Source organism: Saccostrea cucullata, unplaced genomic scaffold (genome assembly GCF_032062105.1).
Source record: "Saccostrea cucullata isolate Sc308-1 unplaced genomic scaffold, CSIRO_AGI_Scuc_v1 ctg1745, whole genome shotgun sequence".
Taxonomy (NCBI): Eukaryota; Metazoa; Mollusca; class Bivalvia; order Ostreida; family Ostreidae; genus Saccostrea; species Saccostrea cuccullata.
In genome coordinates, this window is record NW_026938558.1 from 33,974 (window position 1) to 52,500 (window position 18,527).

The following is an 18,527-nucleotide window of genomic DNA, read 5'->3' on the forward strand; positions in this document are numbered from 1 at the left end:
AATATAAATAGATATTTCTTTCTTCACAGAATCGAAAACTTTTTTCACTACATATTCTTATAAACTCTTATATCGAGTTTGTTCCAAGTAAAACGTAATTTGGCATAAGAGGTTATTTGGAAAATTTTCTAATAACACAATGTCATTTTACTGTGGTTTTATATCATTTTCATCAAAGAAACGTCAGGTAAGTTTTAGCTCGCCAAAGCCGAAAGCTGGATTGAGCTGAACACTGGTTACAGTGTAGATTCATGTTTGTTCAAATGATGAACCCTTGTAGCAGGAAGAGGTTGCATTTTGGGATCAAAATTAACAGTGGTAGGGCGGGGCCACAATGGGGGATCAAAAATTTTACATAGAAATATAAAGGAAAAATAGTTATCTTAAAAAAATCTGCTGTTCAAGGACAGTAGAGCCATTGTTATTTTGATAAGAAAGCATCTTTAGGTAGTTTAAAAGTCAAGTCCCCTCTCAATGTAAACTTTTTACTACTAAACTGATCTGTGCCTTTTCTTAACCTTCCTTTATGTTGTTCTAACAACCTCGTTTAAAAGATTTACTGTGAAAATAGTAAATACACATTTAAAAATTATTTTTTTTAATAATTTGTAGGAAACAACAGTATATCACTCACTGAAAGACATGAAAACAACCAAAGAGAAGGAAACGGCTGATGCTTACCAATTTGTGCATTCTGCTATTGGCTTATTTCAACAACGATTATCATTTAAGTCGCTTTCAAGTGTCGCAAAAGTTCGCTGGGCGATACAGATAGCTAGCAAGTATGTTTACGAATGCATGGTTGAAAATGTAATTACTGCCAGAGAAATAGTTCCACTTTTGGGAGCAATTAAAGACGTTTGTGACAAAGAAGATGGGAAAAGAAACATCAGGTAAAATGACAGACAAATCGCTTGATTTGAACAGATTCATTCAAGTTCATATATTAGGGGTCACTGGGAAATGGAGTGAAATGGTTTAAATTAAATTTGTCTAGGGTTTGATTTAAGAGAGAATAGAGAAACATCAGTTAAAAGTTTGATGAGTGATCAACATCAAGTGGGTCATTGATAATTTGGTGATAATTATCTGTTATAGATACTTTTTTGATTTAAAATATTAAAGATTTGTTTTTTTTTTCTAGTTTTTCTATGCATGCGCAAAAATATATGAATTTGTTTTTTTCTAAATTAAGCTTCCTTTTTTTTAGATACCTTTTTATTCAGGAGCTATGTAAAACTTATGGAGAGACTGCATTTCATGACATCATATCAGAAAGTAAAAAGGGATCGTCCCCGCTTATCCTGTCCTGGCTAGATGTTGGTATAACAGGGGTAAATATATATTCTTGTATCCTTTCTTTTACCTTTTTACATGTTGAAATGAATACATGTAGTCTATCTGTATCATGATTTTTCATATTTGATCAACATTATGATTATATGTGGGAGACATTTTGCTTTTCAAAGTTGATATTTGATATCAATAGCTATGTAAATGTAAATGACATAAAATGTCATGTAAATGTGATAACGTACACAAATGTTGGAATATACCATTAATATGAATGAAAAATCATTATCTGAAAAAGCATTTTAACAGCTGGCACATATTTCAAGCATTGTTATTTTACAAATTCGCAGGAAAGAAATACCCCTGACAGTTATATTGTCACTGTGCCTAGGTACAGTGATATAAAGAAAGCTCTTCAATCAGATATTTTGCCTGATCAGAGTGAAAAGGAAACACTGGAGAATGTCAGCAAGTTACTGGATGTAAGTTACATTTACAAGGATAAACAAAGTATCCATAGAATATCAAAAATTTAAATTTAATTGTTCCTCATTTTAAATAATTTGCATTAATATAAGTTGTATGATGTCATGAATGCTTTGTTAGTAGTTAAGGGAAACTTTAAGCGTACTGTGCAACAATATATTCAAGAAGTGGTGTGAATCAGATATGGATACTCAAAAATTCTAAAGAGCTTTTAGACAATTTGAAATCACAAGATTTTACCAAAATCAACACCTTAAAGACTCATGACTTTTCAACTTTATACACAACCATTCCCCACGATAAATTAAAGTCAAGGCTTTTTGATATTGACAGCTGCTTTTTCAATAAAAATGGAACTCGTAAATTTACTTACCTGGTCATTGGTCATTTGCAAAACTATTTTGTTAAAAAACATTCTGATTGCACAAACAAGTACTCTGAAGTTGACATAAAAAGATGCTTGAGTTTCTGATTGACTGATTGACAATATCTATGTGGTTTTTGGTGACCAAGTTTTCCAACAACCGTTTGGAATTCACATGGGTACCAATTGCGCTCCGTTATTAGCAGACCTATTTTTGTATTCATATGAAGCAGAATTTGTGCAAAATCTTATGCGTGACAAGAAGAAAACACTTGCTGTGGCCTTCTACTCAACATTTAGATATATTGACGACGTATTGTCAATTAACAATGGTAAGTCCCATTTCTATGTCGATACAATATATCCTGGTGATCTTGAGGTAAAAGATACCACAAAGTCTGACGACACATGATCTGCTTCATACTTGGATATTTTACTTGAAATAGACGTTAAAGGTACATGTAATCTAACAACCAAGCTCTATGATAAACGTGATGACTTTAACTTCATCACGTCACATCGCACATTTAGTTAAAACATCATTTACTTTGTTATCTTACTTGGATGATACCGTCGTATCAGGGGTTCTAGTGCTAGGACGGGACTATATAGAATATATAATGAAAATGCATCATTTCTTTGACAATCTTCTCTTCTCCTGGATATTAAACAAACAAGTACTTAGGTATTATAAGCAAGAAAGTCTCTTCCACAAATGTGAATTTCATGGCCCGGTGTCAGGGGTTCTGCAGATAGGGTGGGGATCTATTAATTATGAATAGTGAAAATACATTAATTCTTTAAAACCCTTCTCCTCTGCTCCTCGGTATTAAATTAAGTACATTGTACATAGTTATGCTGAATAAGGCTGCCTTTTCCAAAATTGTTGATTTTATGGCCCCTGTGTCGGGGAGTTCAGGTGTTAGGGCGGGGCTCTATTTATTATATAGTGAAAATGCATAAATTATTAAAATGTCTTAATCAGACGTAGTCACGATAAAACTTGGTCAATACTTTCTCATCCGAAGTACCGGTCTCCAAGTCCCACAGTGGGATTTGAAGCGGATGTAAGGATCAAGGATCAACCTCTTACTCCGCGACAATAGACCAAGCACTCTACCACTGCGTCACGAATGCTGAAGTAAGATAGTGATTGGAGTTTTCAGCAAACAGTATAATTTTTGTAATATAAAAGGTCAGAGGTCCAATTCCATGTTTGGTGGTAGTGGTCAAAGTTGAGAAAATCATGGAACGCAGGTGAATGCAATGAATAATCATATTAATTTGATCCAAATTTCTTTTTAGGCGCACAGTACTACCGATTTCATTTGTTTTGGGCTCGCTTTGTACAGACTTGTAACATTTACATATCTTCATTTCAATTCCATTGGAAATCTATCTGAGCAGGTAAAATAGAGTTATATTTTTAGAAAATATTTTTCTGCTAATGTGAATATTGCTGAAAGAATCAAGAAATCTTCAGAAAGTATAAATCTTCAGAAAGTATCAAAAATATTAATTGAAAGTAAAACGTTGATATGTAAATTTAATTTTGATAGGTACTTGAGAGTTTGAAAGAGAGAATAGACAGGACTGTGAAGCTGAAAAACAGGGATAAGTTTACTGCTGTAAGTGTTAATTGCTACTGATTTATTAACGATTGTGTATCTGTAAAGAGACTCCTATATTTTTGTTTGACATAAGATGTCACAGTATAACAGTCTGTCCGGACATGCCTCTAGACTCATTAAATATTTAATAGTTTTCAAAATCAAAATTCAAAATATAAAAGTGTAAATAAATGAGGTTTAGTAGCATATTTGTGGTGTTAGAGCTTTTTTGGTTCTTTCATTGCTATTAAGTCCTTTCTATGCCCTGGGGAAAATTTTTGCAAATGTTTTCGTGTCGTTGGTACTTTCTAGTGATTAGATTTACTCCGTTCATTCCGTAGGTTGTTGAATAAAAACAATACATAATTATATCCCGTATTTTATCCTTGCAAAAAAAGAGTGTTTAGACTCAAGGAGAAATGAATGGAGCTTTTTTTAATTTACCGATTCAATTTTTATTGACATGATCTTAGTTGTTAGGACTCTTTGGAGTGAAAAGTTTAAAAATATATGGTCTGAACTCAGTCAGGTTTCTTGTTTATTTTGTAGGAAGTGCTCCTAAAGATAGCACGAAACAACGTTGCTGATTACATTAATATTCAGCCAGGAGATGATATGCAAAAACAGAACAAAAAATGCCTGCTGATGCATGTTTTGTTGACCTTTTATTTATTGCCACATGAATGCGGTCTTCCCAAGCCACTTATTAGCATTGCACAATGTCGCACGCTTCTACCTGTAAGTTCAGGAGTTTTGCAAAAGATTATCTGCAGATGAATATATTATATATTCATTTACTTATATATTTTGCTGGACACAACAACCAAAATAAGAAAAACTGTTTGCCCTGTTTTGGATATTTAACCCTATGGTAAAATTAAAGAATACACATTTCCAAGTTCGTGATCCTAGAAAGAAATAAGTTACTGATGACTTTCTATTTTCCTCACTAATCTATTAATACTCTTCTTTTCCTGGTTATCTAGTGAAGAAATTTCGTATGATTATTAGAAGCCCTCTAGAAAAATTGTAAAAATAGTGCCTATCGTCTCAGACCTCAAGTATTGCTTAGCTGAAAATATATTGATTATGTATTTGATATACAACTAAATCAATAACGTCTTTCAAAATCTGTATTTCAAACAAACTATTCACTTAACATTATTTACCTCTGAGCCCTTTATCATAATGTAATCAGGTGTGTGCCCAGAACCTAGCCATAGGGGGCAAAAAACTTAGCAGAGCTCACTTTTGACCTCAGTCTCACTTTTACCAAAGAAATATATAGTGGAAAAGTGAGACTGAGATCAAAAGTGAGCTCTGCTACGTTTTATGTCCCCCCAGGCGGGGTCGATCTTCTATAAATCTTACGAACTGTAACTGTTAGTATAATTTCATATGGGTCGTTCTTTCCAAGTGGGGGAACATGCATCGTTCATTCTGAGATACACCTAATACACATTAAATAATCAAGGGCCTTGGACCCTTTGTGTCTCTATAATAAGGAGATCTCAACCTGTAGTTTTTAAATATGTAGATTTATCTTCCAACGATGCCAGGTGGGATTTCTATTCGCGATGAGCTCGAAAAGATAAAGGAATCCAACTGGTATACACCAAAGGCTTACAGTAAGTAGTATAGACGATGGATAATCAATTTTATTCAGTACAATATGTAAATTGATTACCTTTTCAATGCTGGTAATGTTTTATTTTGTAGTATGTCCTAACAATCACATATACTTCGTAGGAGAAGTAAGTAAGCCGCGTAGAATTTAAAAATCCGCAACTTTCTACAAAGTCTTTCAACAAATTTTTATTTTGTTAAGTATTTTCCTTTTAATACAAAAAGATAAGTTTTTTAAAGTTTGGTTTTAAAGTTTGGTTTACATGGTTTTTTGTTATTTAAGTGTGGCCAAACAATGCAAAGATCAAAATGTCCAACATGCAGGTGTAACATTGGGGGTGAACGTCATAAAGCAGATGAAGGAAACCGTCCCCTTACTGATCAGTATGTTTTTATTTCGTAGAAAACAATATGGAGTTTATCTGATTTAAGTTTGACCCCGGTCAATGTTTTCATATGATAACTTTACAAGACAAACTCGGTCTTTAAAAGAAGGGTAAATGCCATTGACATATTAAGATTGAACATTGAACTATGATATCTTAAAAAATCAATTTCAAATTTCTATAGTACTGACAAATATGTATGTATATTATACATGTATATATGTATGATACACAGGTGTATCAAAATCTCGTTCAAAGTCAACATTTCGCATTAAACATATTTTGTAGGCAGATCTGAATGGTCGTTAAGACAAACATTGACTGGCATTATCCATATAAATTAATGGACCATTATTTTCAACTCATTTGTTTATGTACATCGCGTTTACCTGATCAAGACGAAGGACTTTTAACTAGTAGGCTACTCCTGTACATGTCGACTTGTTTTACTAGTCGACAGGGAATGCATACTCATTTTTATCTAGGTGTTTACAGATATATCAGCTGCCTGCTTTCATATTTTTATATTGGTTGTAAGATTTGAGCACGATAAATGCTCTTATCTTAATATCAAGTCATCCCAAATTAATGAGTGAAATTTTTGGAGATAAAGAACAGTATTTTAACTCAAAAGTCCATAAAATAATACAAAACACAGATCTCCTAAATATCAGAGATAGGATCAGGTGCCATAGAGCATAACCTGCTGACCGGTCACAGCCGCCGTGTGCTCCTTGTCATGATCAGGAAATAACAGAAAAATCCGTCGTCAATTCAGTGTGTTAAAAAATGGACTAACAAGGAGAAAAAGTTAAAATTAAGAAATAGAACGACCTGTAGAATATAAATAATTAAAAGATACAATTTATAAAATTAGCATTAATCCCTTTAATACAGTAAATTGAAAATTGTTGAAAGCATGGGTTTCATTTGGAAATTAAAGTTATATGAATGTCACAAAAAGAAAAGTGCCTCAGATGAGCAGTGTGACCTTTTTGAGTCTTATGTTTACTTAGAACGGACTCAGTTCCAATGATTTCGTAGTTTGAAATGTACTTGTAAACAAATAATATTTTACAGAGAAATCGACGAATGGGAAGCACAGGACAAAGGCCACAACATAGGTAAAGCAGGAAGCGAGCGTACTCATCCAGAAAGACAGCTCACGTTTGTATCAAGTGCGATACTAAGGTTCTTCCTACACGCGGCAATGCTGTTTGGATGCAAAAGAAATAGAAAGGTAATTTTTGCAATGTCCGAGAATAATTAATATGTGCAGCGAAAAAATTTACAAATTTATTCATACCTTTTGTGAAAATGACTTCTGAAGCTTTCTACATAGGAAATTGAAAGTTTAGTGCGAGGAGGGGCAGAAAATATTGAAGACTTCCTAATGCAACACATAAACGCTGATTTATCCAGAATACAAAAAGAGCTTGATCTTTCCCAAGAAGATACGTACTTGCTTTTACACTGCATGACCCGAAGAATAGCAGAAAATATAAATAGTAGGTGAAAAAAATACTTATGCTGTATTTTAATAAGAAATAAAATAAATGTGTTTTAATTTTTAGTTTCTTTTTATTTCATCTTCAATATTGATATTTTTGCCTGTTTTTAGGTGAAATTTTAGCAAAAACAGTTTATTGGTTACAATGGATACAAAACGCAGAATTTAAAAAATGTATTAATTTCTTTGTATCTTAGCATACTCTACCAACATGCAAAGTTTGAAAAACATCTGAAACCCCCATGTATCACCCTCTGCATGAATTTCACACGGAGCCCTACTTAATTAATATCAATAAAGCTTTTGTTTGATTAACTAGGATGGCCAACGTCATAAAAAGGCTACTTTTCAACTTGGTCCTGCATATAACAAGAAGAGAGACATATTAGTAAAACACACATGAAAAGTGCTACTATTTGTTCAATGGACTTTTTTGAGATTGATTATACTGTTTGTTTTCTTCATTTTTTTTTTGTATTTAAACTTGATAAATAATTAGATGGTACTTGTTTTTTTATAACTATAATGTTTATAATCATCCGTACAGAATCTTATTTTAATAGTTCAACATTTTATTTAATTTTTTATCGGTTCTTGGATTACTCCATGTGGTGCAAGAATGTGTAAACATTGAAAAATAGTAGTGTTAAAAAAATTCAAATGTACGCTTTGTTTGACATGGAATGCATTATTGGAATAAAAATATGTAGAATCAGTTAAGCTTCGCAAACCTTCCACTCTTGTTTTTTTATTTACTTACCTGATAACAATGATCATTATTCTTTCAGGTAAATCGCATCCAGTTTTGGATTTGAACACAAAAGAAACAAGAGGGCAGTGGGAGAACATTTTCTGTGAGACAGTTATTACACCAGTAACGCATGTAAGTCTAAACATGAAATTTTAAAATATATCATCCATCTTTAGAAAAATGAATGTAACTTTATTTTTTTAATTTCTAATAGTCGGCAGTCATAGGCAGTTAAATAACTGAAATACTCAGGTGATGAGTAATATCATTGAACTCATATATATATATATATATATATATATATATATATATAATTTTAAAAAAATCAAATTTTTAGACGACCTCTCCGTTCATCAAGTCAAAGAAAAGATTTAACAAGGACGTGTTTAAATCTAGAGTTATGTCATTAAAACACATCATTTTTAGAAAACTGCCTCTTGTGCAATTCCAAATGAAACATGCTTAGAACTTAAAATGAAATGATAAAACTGACAAAACAAACAGATCTTTGAGAACTACAAAGGTGGGATCAGGTGGGTTTTCTTTTTATTGGACTGATGCAAGATAAGTTGGTGATGCAGATTACACTAGCTTTAGTAATTTTAGTTTCTTATGATGTTGATTGAACATCCTAACAATAAGCATTGAATGAGAATGGAATTCTATATTACTAGCTTATTTACAAGTTTTTAGCAAAAAATGTTTTCATTCTCTTTATTAACTCGCTTTTATTGAAAACAACCTTTCTAATTAAAATATTGATTTGTGTTTGTGTTATTATTTTACATTCCACATTGTCTTGTAATGGGCAACATACAGGTTTTTGATGGATTTGTTTGACACACGATAGCTAATTCTGATAAACGATTATGCGGGTAATGCTCTAAAAAATATGTGAATGAATTAATAATGCTTATAAAAGCTGTTTTACCTGTCTATTGTTTTCAGGCTGGAGGACAACTAGTTGAAAACCTGAAAATAGAGTTGGTTTCTAATACGACAGGTAACTTTATGTTGAAGACTCCATCTCTTATTTTCAGCTCTAACGCCACTCTCCCACATGAACTTTGCCATTCAAAGCACAGGATGTATACTTAGAATTAAAACTTAAATCCTAGAAGCTTTGTTATCAGGCTGATGGATAAATTATGAAAAATGCTCTAATATTTTTAAATATGAACACTTTTTCATTGAATTTTCACATCCACTTTCAGATGAACATCATCTATTGCAAACAATTTTAAGAGAGGAAGTAGATGTGAGTGAAGTCACTCCTGAAAACCTCATTTCAAGTCCAGCCCTCTGGAAATACTACAGACCTACATCCTTCAGGACTTTCCGTGTTCAGTTTGAAGCATGGAGAAAGGGGACAAAAAGATGTGCCGTTCTTGATCTTTACTTGAAAATGGTACTCTCTCTCTCTCCCTCTCTATCTCTCTCTCTCACACACACACACACCCTCACACCCTCACACTCACATCCAAACCCAATATCTTCAGGTATCTTGATTCTCTCTTTTCAGTGTCACGAACTCCAAGTACTGAGATACCTACCAGATATTATTCATCTGCAAAATATGCTTCTTGGACAATTAAGCAGAAGAGTAGACTCTGAGTACTTGAAGAAAACGACAATACGAAAATATATAGATTCAATACCAAACGGTAATTTTCACTTAACGATATTATTTTTGCAATTCACTGGCAAAATTATTGTAACTCCATTTTCTAAAGTCCTTATTTATACAATTCTTCACAAGTCTAAACGACTTTTCCACCAGAGCATATATCTAAGTTGTCATATTGGTTAATTTTCACTCTTAGCTTGTGTCTGTGAATATATCTTTTCAGTATATGTACAATGAAAGTTCACTTATGAATAGATACAATATATTATGGCATTTTTTTTATATAGAACGTTTTTTTGTAATTCTGGTAACGGTTATTTTATTCTTTAGATGATGGTAAAATTGAGCAGGGTGTTAAATCCTTTCTGCAAGCTTGGTCAGAAATCAGACTGCATGTAAAAGAATACAGTAAGTATCAAATTATTTTTTAATCAATTTTAGCAAAGTATATGTGCTATGCTAAAGATTGTGATGTAAGAAGTGCGAACGATAGTATTGTTCTCCCGCCTACCTCCAAGTCAATTTTCAAAAGTTACCATATTCGAAGAATTTTTGATATTTTTTTATAGATAAATATATGGATTTTCATAAAACATTACTTATTCGGGAAAACAAAGAGAGATAACTTTAAAGTTTGGGTAAAACTTGTGTTTTTCACTATAGAAATCAACGGAAAATGGAAAATATTTTTAAAACATCCCCCCCCCCCTGTGTCACAAAAATTCTTTTTAACGGGTAATATGGAAAGTTATTTCACAAATTCATACCAAAGCTTTTTGTGTGACATGGGGGGGGGCATATGTTTATTGACAAAAAACGATAAAAATGCTAATTTTCCACCAATTTCAAAGCGATTTACAACTAAAACATATTTTATTAATATATTTATGTTTCACTTATTTGCCTAAAACATAACAAAAGATACAAGGAACATTTAATCATATCCAAGACTATTTCAAAATATGGTGATGCTTGAAAACTCCGATTTCAATGGAAAATATCGTCTACTCCCCTTTTGTCAAGAGCTGGAATAATGGATAATATACTGTTTAGCGCTGGTATTAAGACAATTCATCAATTACCATTGAACTGTTCTTTGTATTAAACAAAGATTTTATGGCCAAATTGCTATTTATATTAAATTAAATGGTTCCAAAATGTAGGCGGGAATCGAGAGTTAGCGTGCGTATTTCTTTGAGTAATCATTTGAAAAAAATGAAGCGAAACGTTTAAAATATTTAGAATGTTTAGATTAATTAGACTGGTGTTGTGGATACATTGTATCTTATGAGCTATAATTTCTGATACTTTGAACACTTAAATGGGGGGGGGGATATGTTTAAAAAGTTTAGTTTGAGTAAATTGAAGGGCAACAATAAATCTTGAAACGTTCTTTGTCTAAGAAAATTCTACATTGAACAATAGATAATGCATCGGATAGGATGTAATTCAAATATTCTTTATACATATAGCATATTATTGTTGCGTTTGTCAATTCAAAGAACATCCAAAGAACATCGATATGTTTTAAAGAAACAACATAACTAATTGTATGAAAAGATAAATTTACTTACATGTATTTTTTGTGGAGGTTATATTGATATTTGAAAAAAAAATGTCTTCAAAGGATTTACAATTCGGAAAAATCAAAACGGACCGGTCACTACAGTTTTGTTTCCAAAAGAATATTGTGAGAAGAAATTGTCAGAAAAAGATGCGTTGGGCTTTCTTCTTCCGATGCATGATGGAATAGGAATGATCTCTTTCATCATGGTCCATTATATGATTGAACATCAAAATCAGTTTCTTCAGGAGTACTCCAGGATATCAGATACCAGGTGGCATTTTTTTTAACTTCCAATTTATTTCTCAGTATATATCAATATATTACTAACAGAGTTCGTAACATACTCTTTTCGACTTCCACAATGAAACTGTATGTACAAGTCATGTACCAGGCGCATTACATAGAATTGTCTTGCCACCCAAGTCTGCAGTATAAAGACGCAAAATTTTTACTTGTCTCACTTTTAGGCCCATAAAGGCTGTTCACGTTTTTTTTTTTGTTTTTTTTTGTTTTGTTTTGTTTTTTTGTTTTTAGCCGGACATTGCTGAAAGCAACGTCCTGGCTATAGGCATCATGATCGACTGTCTTACTATAAATAGCACAGTAAACAAAAAACCAAACAGCATCAAATAGACGCTTCCGATAAACAAATTAGTCCCATTGTAAGATGATATGCAAACAAATATTTTTAACATCCCAATCGTTGGAAAAGTTAATGACCAATATTTATGCTTGAGAATTATACTAAAAGAGAAATTAGATATTTGCTTTATTGGGATAATCGTGTTATAACAATTTGTGCACATACGCTGCTGAATGCATTCTGTTAGCGAACTATTTTCAATGGCGCAGTCTTTTCGAAAAGTTGAAATTGTTGAGGAGTTTCATGTTTCATATCGTTTTTGTCGATGTTATGTTAGTGGTTATAATCTGTTTTGATTTTTAGCAAATTAATAGTATAGTGAATATTGGAATTTTAAGAATTAACATGCGTGCAGTCGCTTGACAATGTACATATATCAGTGTCTCTACATCTAGTTGGCGATTAAAGTACTTTTTGTTTGAAACTAAAAGAATGTCTTTAAAATGCACATCTGCATTACTTTAAGTATAATATTACAAGATTGAATTTTTAAATTATGGGGAAAAATGCTTATTGAATAGAAAATATGCGAGAATTTCTTGGAAATATAATTTATTGAATTTTTAAAATCATAACATATCTTTGGGTGTGGAGTGTTAATTTTAATTACTGGTAAATGAAATCCTACAAAATCTACCTGTTAAAAATCAATGGTCAAAAGGAAGAAAAAATTAAATGTGTTCTTATTTCGGATCAGACAATATACTCGAGCAATTAAAGCCCGGCTTTCAGTCAGTTCTTTTAGTACTTTGATTTGTTTTTGTTGGTTTTTTTTTTTTTTTTTGGAAAGCTTTATTGTGGAAGTAGTTAAAAATGTGTTACATTGTAAGAACACGCGGATTATAATATTTTGAGATGTACCATATTAATAATATATATTTTAAATATACCAGACAAACATTTTATTTATAAGGGTTTCAATTGGTAATTCATCAATGTTTTTTATTGAATGTATCATTTCTAGTTTAATTAATCGATTAATTTATAACACCCAGTTCTTACAAAATTATGCTTGTCTAATATGGAATATTTTTGGTTTCGGACAACCCTTATATTCGAAAAATTATCATGTCTGAGGAGGAATAATTCGGTCGAATTATTCAAACAATTTTGTATCTTGCATTGTAAAAAAAATTTTTAGATAATTTTTAAAAATTATATTTGTATATTTTGTTTATTTTATTTCCATAGCTTTGCAGCTTGTCCAAAAATTAGACCACATGCAGCTACCAAAAAAGATATAATTATATGTGAGGAAAAAAGAGACATTATGCCTTTGATTTTAGCTAACACTCACCATGATGTTCGAGAAAAAGAAAAACAAAAGAGATTTGATTTTGAATCATTTGAACGTCAGTTACAAGCTCGGTTTCTTAGTGACAAACCTGGGTTTGAAGAAAAGAAGGTATGCTATGTTACACTTGTTCTTAAAGAACTGTATCTCTCTGCCTGAAAAATTTCGGACAGATAAAGCAGAGGGGTACAGTTCTGCAGCTAAAACGATGTTATATGAAATTTTTCTTGGGGATATGAGTCTACATAGTCTTCACTCTTGCGTTGACTTTAAGCATCTTTATTTGGATACCCGAATTAAATTTTGATGAAGAAATCAAAACTTTTTTTTACCTAATGAACAGTTTAATTCTGCATATTCTATATATATTGTCAAATTACATTGAATGAAGCCTCAGTAAAATAATATATGTGCAATAATATCTCTTATTCATCAACGATATTTTGTCTATTTATTCAACAAATATTCATTGTAGCGTATCAAAGAAGTCCGGGTTGTTAACGACTACAAAACGGTTCAACTTTTACATACCTTTACTGAAAATCCTTTTAAACAAAATAAAAATCAACCTGCTAATTTTCCAAATAATTATCAACCTGTCCTGAGAGTATTTACAAGTATTTAGTTCAAAATTTAAATAAATGTTCAGAATCATAAATAAAACAAGAAGAAAAGGTGATCTTCTTCTCAAGGTTAAAAAAGAAAATGGGTCTTATCAATTTGCATGATAGTCTTCTCCAACGCCAAATTTTTCGGTTTGTTTTGAACAAAACAAAGTAAAAAATGTATCTTTTCCCTACAGAGAGTAAAAAGTGTTTACTTCCTATGTCATTATATCTTGAGACTCATAATCATCTTGTGTATACATGTGTTATACAGTTATTTATCTCAAGTGAACTTGGTGATATTTCATTTTAACAGATTAAAATTATGCGGTTTTCCACAGAAAGAACAGATATGAAGATGTTCGCAAGTTTGAGGAGTAAAATTGCTCAGGTTTGTTGTACATTTACATCAAGTTATCAAAATGTTCCTATGATTTGCTTATTGTTTAAAAGGTTTTGCAGACTTTTTCCTAGATGATATCTTTTTAGAATCTCATCTAGGATTTCTGGAATTTGGATTTCTGCACAAAGCCATATTCAGAAGGAGACTGGTCATAAAACAAATGCAATAGATTGATAACAAAACAAACGCACACTGGTTTGGTCTATGCGTGGCTCAAAGTGAAAATAATTTACTTATTTTAAGTAAAACTTTGAATCACGATAATAGTAACACAGTTCCTCCGATACTGCTGAATAAAAATTAATGATATATACAGTGTATTATCACATTCTTTATTACATGTTCGTAGTGTCATTGTGTACATATTTTATGTTCTCAATTGCAATTCTATGAAACTTCACCAATTCTTTATTATATATTTCACTATAGCACTCGTAGTGGCATTGTGCATCTTCTGTTATAAAAAGTTTTCATATGACGCGTTTTTTCTCCGATTTATTTCCCTTGGCCAGAATCATGATGGTCAACCTGGTAATTTTCCCTCCTTGTCTCACCAAATTTAAGACCATGTACCAGAAATATTTGGGGTAAATCTTTATGGAATATGGAATAAAATTTAAAACAAAGGAAGGTCTAACAAATGTCTATTTTTCAGAAAGCAATACTTCCCATCCCAAAATCGCCAGTAAATAAAAGTTAAAATTGATGGAATAATGACGGAATTTGACCATGTTGACCTCCAATATAGCTGCTTCTTGTTAATTTGGGCTTACTGAAAACCATCTATAGACCACGTGGCGTAGTGGATAGAGCGTATGTTCTAGAATCGCGAAATAAGGAGTTGATCCTTACGTAGCGGGTTGGAATCCCACTGTTGGACGTATAACCGATCCTTTGGATAAGACCGCATGAACCGAGGTCCCGTTTCGCAGTAGATGCTGGCAAGAAAAAGACCCCTCATTGCCTAATAGCCATATAAAGTGCCGTCAATCAATTAATGTTCTGTAATGTGTTTGTATGGACAAATATTAGGTCCCATCTATTATCCCCAACTCATCTTTTACCGCGGAATAGTCGCCCGCGTGGTGCAATGGTAAGAGTGTCTGCTCTAGAGTTGCAAAATAAGGAGTCGATCCTTACGTCGCGGGTTTGTATCCCATTGTGAGAATTGGACACCGGTCCTTTGAATGAGATCATCCACCGGCAAGTGGTGGCGTCTCCATATAAGTGAAAATTCTGGAGATGGGCGTTAAACAACATACAGTCAATCATTCAATCAAACAGTTAAAATCTCCCTCTAACGCATTTTAACAAATATGTTCTTCAGAAAGTACGTGGTAGAAATAGAGAAATGACAGATGGAAAGATAGGATCAATGTTAATATTTTACAGACTGATTGTATATTCCGAAATATTTCCATTTCCAATTGTTTTCCCTATGATAAACACTACGAAAGTGAATCTTGTTAATTTCTGTTGATTCTTGTTGATTCCTGTGGCATGTAAATTTCTCTATTGAAATATTACTGAAAGGTCAAATGTCAACCTGCATGTATATATCACTGGCGTATAAATACACTAAAGAAAAATAATTTTTTTTTATTGTTTACTAAGTAATCAGATATGATTTATCTTTTAACAAACAAAATAAACAATGAATCATCTTCGGATCAAAAGCAAGTCACTAGCGCAACGCTGTCCACTATCACCGAGGCCGAGAACTCCACTTCCGTAAACATGGTAAAAAGTCCATCTGAACCACGTGGAATTGCCACATAGATCTGTATTCCATCATCTGATACAGACATCGTCCCTCGGTCATTACTAATCGACTTCTTAAGCAACTCAACTTCCTCTGTCATTTTAACATCCACAAAAATCTTTTTCCTGACCATGCTGACCAACCTCCGTTTCATCAACTGTGACATTACATTCAATATGGCGGCGGAGAAGTGACCTAGGGCCTATACACGTGTTCGTGCTTCCGACAACCTAGATCTGTACCACATATATAATTAAAGTTAACAAAATTGCGTTGATCATAATTTAAAATTCTTTTGTTGTTTATTTTATAAATGTTGATATTTGATTACAGTATTTAAATTATCAATAAATTTGTTTCGTGTTTTTATGGGACTATTTTTTTATGGTAAGATTGGACGTCATGCGGCCTCGTGCATTTCAAATCTACTAAATAAGACGGTATTTTGATTTATTTTAAAACTGTTATTTCAAATGAAAATGGAAATGTAAGGAATCATTGCCTAGTTAGGAGACTTTGCCAGGGACATCCACAATAGTGGGAAACATGGGATAATTTTAGCATAACCCGTTAAGCAAATTATCCCATGTTTCCCACTATTGTTGATGCCCTGGTATAGTCTCCTAACTAGACAGTGATTCCTTAATTACATAAGTCATAAATATGGTCTTAGCGTATTCGTAAAAATGAAAATTCTCCATTTAAAAGGAAGTATGTAGATATATAATATATACCTACATTGTATGCCTAATGACATTATCGTACTATGTATATAATGTAGATAGCTGGCGATTAAGATTTGCATTTACATCTTATTTCCTCACGTTTCACCAGGTTCCTCTTAGTGAAGCACAGATGGCAATAGTGGAAAGTGAATACAATACTGAACCAGCAATCTGTTCTCTTCTGGATGGTTTGGACATAGTCATTCGTTTTTTGCAAGCAGTTGGTGGAGACCTCTCAGAGAAAATCTCCAACTATATTGTTAATACTCTTCGCTTCGAGAAAATTTCCTTGAGAAATCAGGTAAATGATAACTTTTAAAGTACTTAAAGAAACTGTTGATTTCATTTATGGTGAAATTTTAAGTGAGCTTTTCTGATCACATTTTGTCCGTACCCATCTGTCTGTTCATCCGTAAATCTTTATGATTTTCGACTTCTCCGAAAGAACCACATGGTCATTTTCTACCAAATTCGCTATAATTCAAATTTTGGTGAAGGGTATCCAAGTTTGTTCATATGAAAGGCGATGCCTCTTTTAATGTTAGATAGTAGATAATAAGTAAAAAAAAAATGAAAGCTTCTTTTAATTATATTCTTCTAAAGAACCAAGCTCTGTCGACAGTTTCAATGCATAATGTGAATTAAGATTTGGTCTAATTATGACTACCGGGTTAGGATTTTTCCACAATACAAGCGATATTAGTTTTACATAGAAATATCCGGAAAATATTTCAAAAACTTTCCAAGCACAGCATTGCAATGGTTATATATACCGGTAACAAGTCGATATTAACTACTAATGCTAGCATGGGTAAGAATTCCTTTATCTTTATCATTTTTATTTGACGTTTGAATTTTTGACACGCATTAATAAAAGACATGGATTTTCGAATCTTTTACTCCCGTACAATAATTCAGGTGTGTTTTAGGCTGTTCAGTTAGGGAAATGGCATAGACAGCTGAAAACAAGCGCAGAAAATAGAGCGAAACTTGAAAGGATTAAATAGCAAAGAGTTTAGGGATCCAGAATTAAAAATTTAATCCTGTACGCTGTATCTTTTTTACGTTTGAGTTATTCAGGACAAGATCTGTTCAATTCTCCCTTGATATTCGACCAGATCAGGGCCATTGAAATAACATATTGGGGTATAAAATTTGCATGGAAATTAAAAGTATACATTTCAATCTATACCTAATAATGTTGGCATCATAATTTGCCGCCTCAGATCATTTTCTTGTTAGTGATATAAATATTTCTCGCATTAAGTTCATGAACAAAAAGCTATTGGATGTAAAACATGTTATCTTGTGATTTTTGAAAATTTCCTCAGGTGTATCGATGCTGATTTGAATTACTTATTTTTATTTATCTGATAAAGTTATAGAGCATTTATTTTTAAGTCATTACAAATCTTTGTCAACTCTGTTACAGACTCAGCAGATATGTTGTTTAAAGCACTGTCAATGTCTGTGGCTTTTGTTGTCTATGAAAAGAGCTGAAAAGCAAGTTAAAATAAAAAAGGTAATATATGCATTATTCACCATAATTTATTTGATGATTCTTTGATAAAAATTAAGAACCTAGTATTTAAAATTCAGTAGAAATGATTCAAAGGTTTTGCTGAGTTTTTTCACAAAAATTATCAAATTATTTTATTTTCTACTGCAAACAAAATAAATAAATTTTAATTGAAATACCGGTATGATGGATGAAAGAAATGTTTTGGCAGCTTTTTTGATTGAACAGATGTATTTGTTCTTGTTTTTGTATCATGAGTATTAAGGATATAAGAAGATGATTGAAGATGAATTATAAATTTGTGATATTTTATGCGTTTGATTTCCTTTTTTTTTTTTTTCAAAATAAAAATGTTC

The 18,527-nt window shown here is 32.1% G+C and overlaps 1 protein-coding gene across 1 annotated transcript in view; it reads left to right on the plus strand.

Annotated features, from left to right (window-relative positions):
• Window positions 1-5,305: 5,305 nt before the first annotated feature.
• Window positions 5,306-18,527, plus strand: part of LOC134250610 (E3 ubiquitin-protein ligase RNF213-like) — a 15,114-nt gene continuing 1,892 nt past the window's right edge. The window contains exons 1-15 of the mRNA XM_062732970.1: window positions 5,306-5,381; window positions 5,473-5,507; window positions 5,663-5,763; window positions 6,846-7,005; window positions 7,108-7,273; window positions 8,064-8,158; window positions 8,975-9,029; window positions 9,241-9,434; window positions 9,549-9,690; window positions 9,984-10,061; window positions 11,281-11,491; window positions 13,055-13,268; window positions 14,079-14,153; window positions 16,762-16,953; window positions 18,085-18,174. Of these exons, the coding sequence (XP_062588954.1) occupies window positions 5,306-5,381; window positions 5,473-5,507; window positions 5,663-5,763; window positions 6,846-7,005; window positions 7,108-7,273; window positions 8,064-8,158; window positions 8,975-9,029; window positions 9,241-9,434; window positions 9,549-9,690; window positions 9,984-10,061; window positions 11,281-11,491; window positions 13,055-13,268; window positions 14,079-14,153; window positions 16,762-16,953; window positions 18,085-18,174 (1,884 nt within the window). The remainder of the gene's footprint in view (window positions 5,382-5,472; window positions 5,508-5,662; window positions 5,764-6,845; window positions 7,006-7,107; window positions 7,274-8,063; window positions 8,159-8,974; window positions 9,030-9,240; window positions 9,435-9,548; window positions 9,691-9,983; window positions 10,062-11,280; window positions 11,492-13,054; window positions 13,269-14,078; window positions 14,154-16,761; window positions 16,954-18,084; window positions 18,175-18,527) is intronic.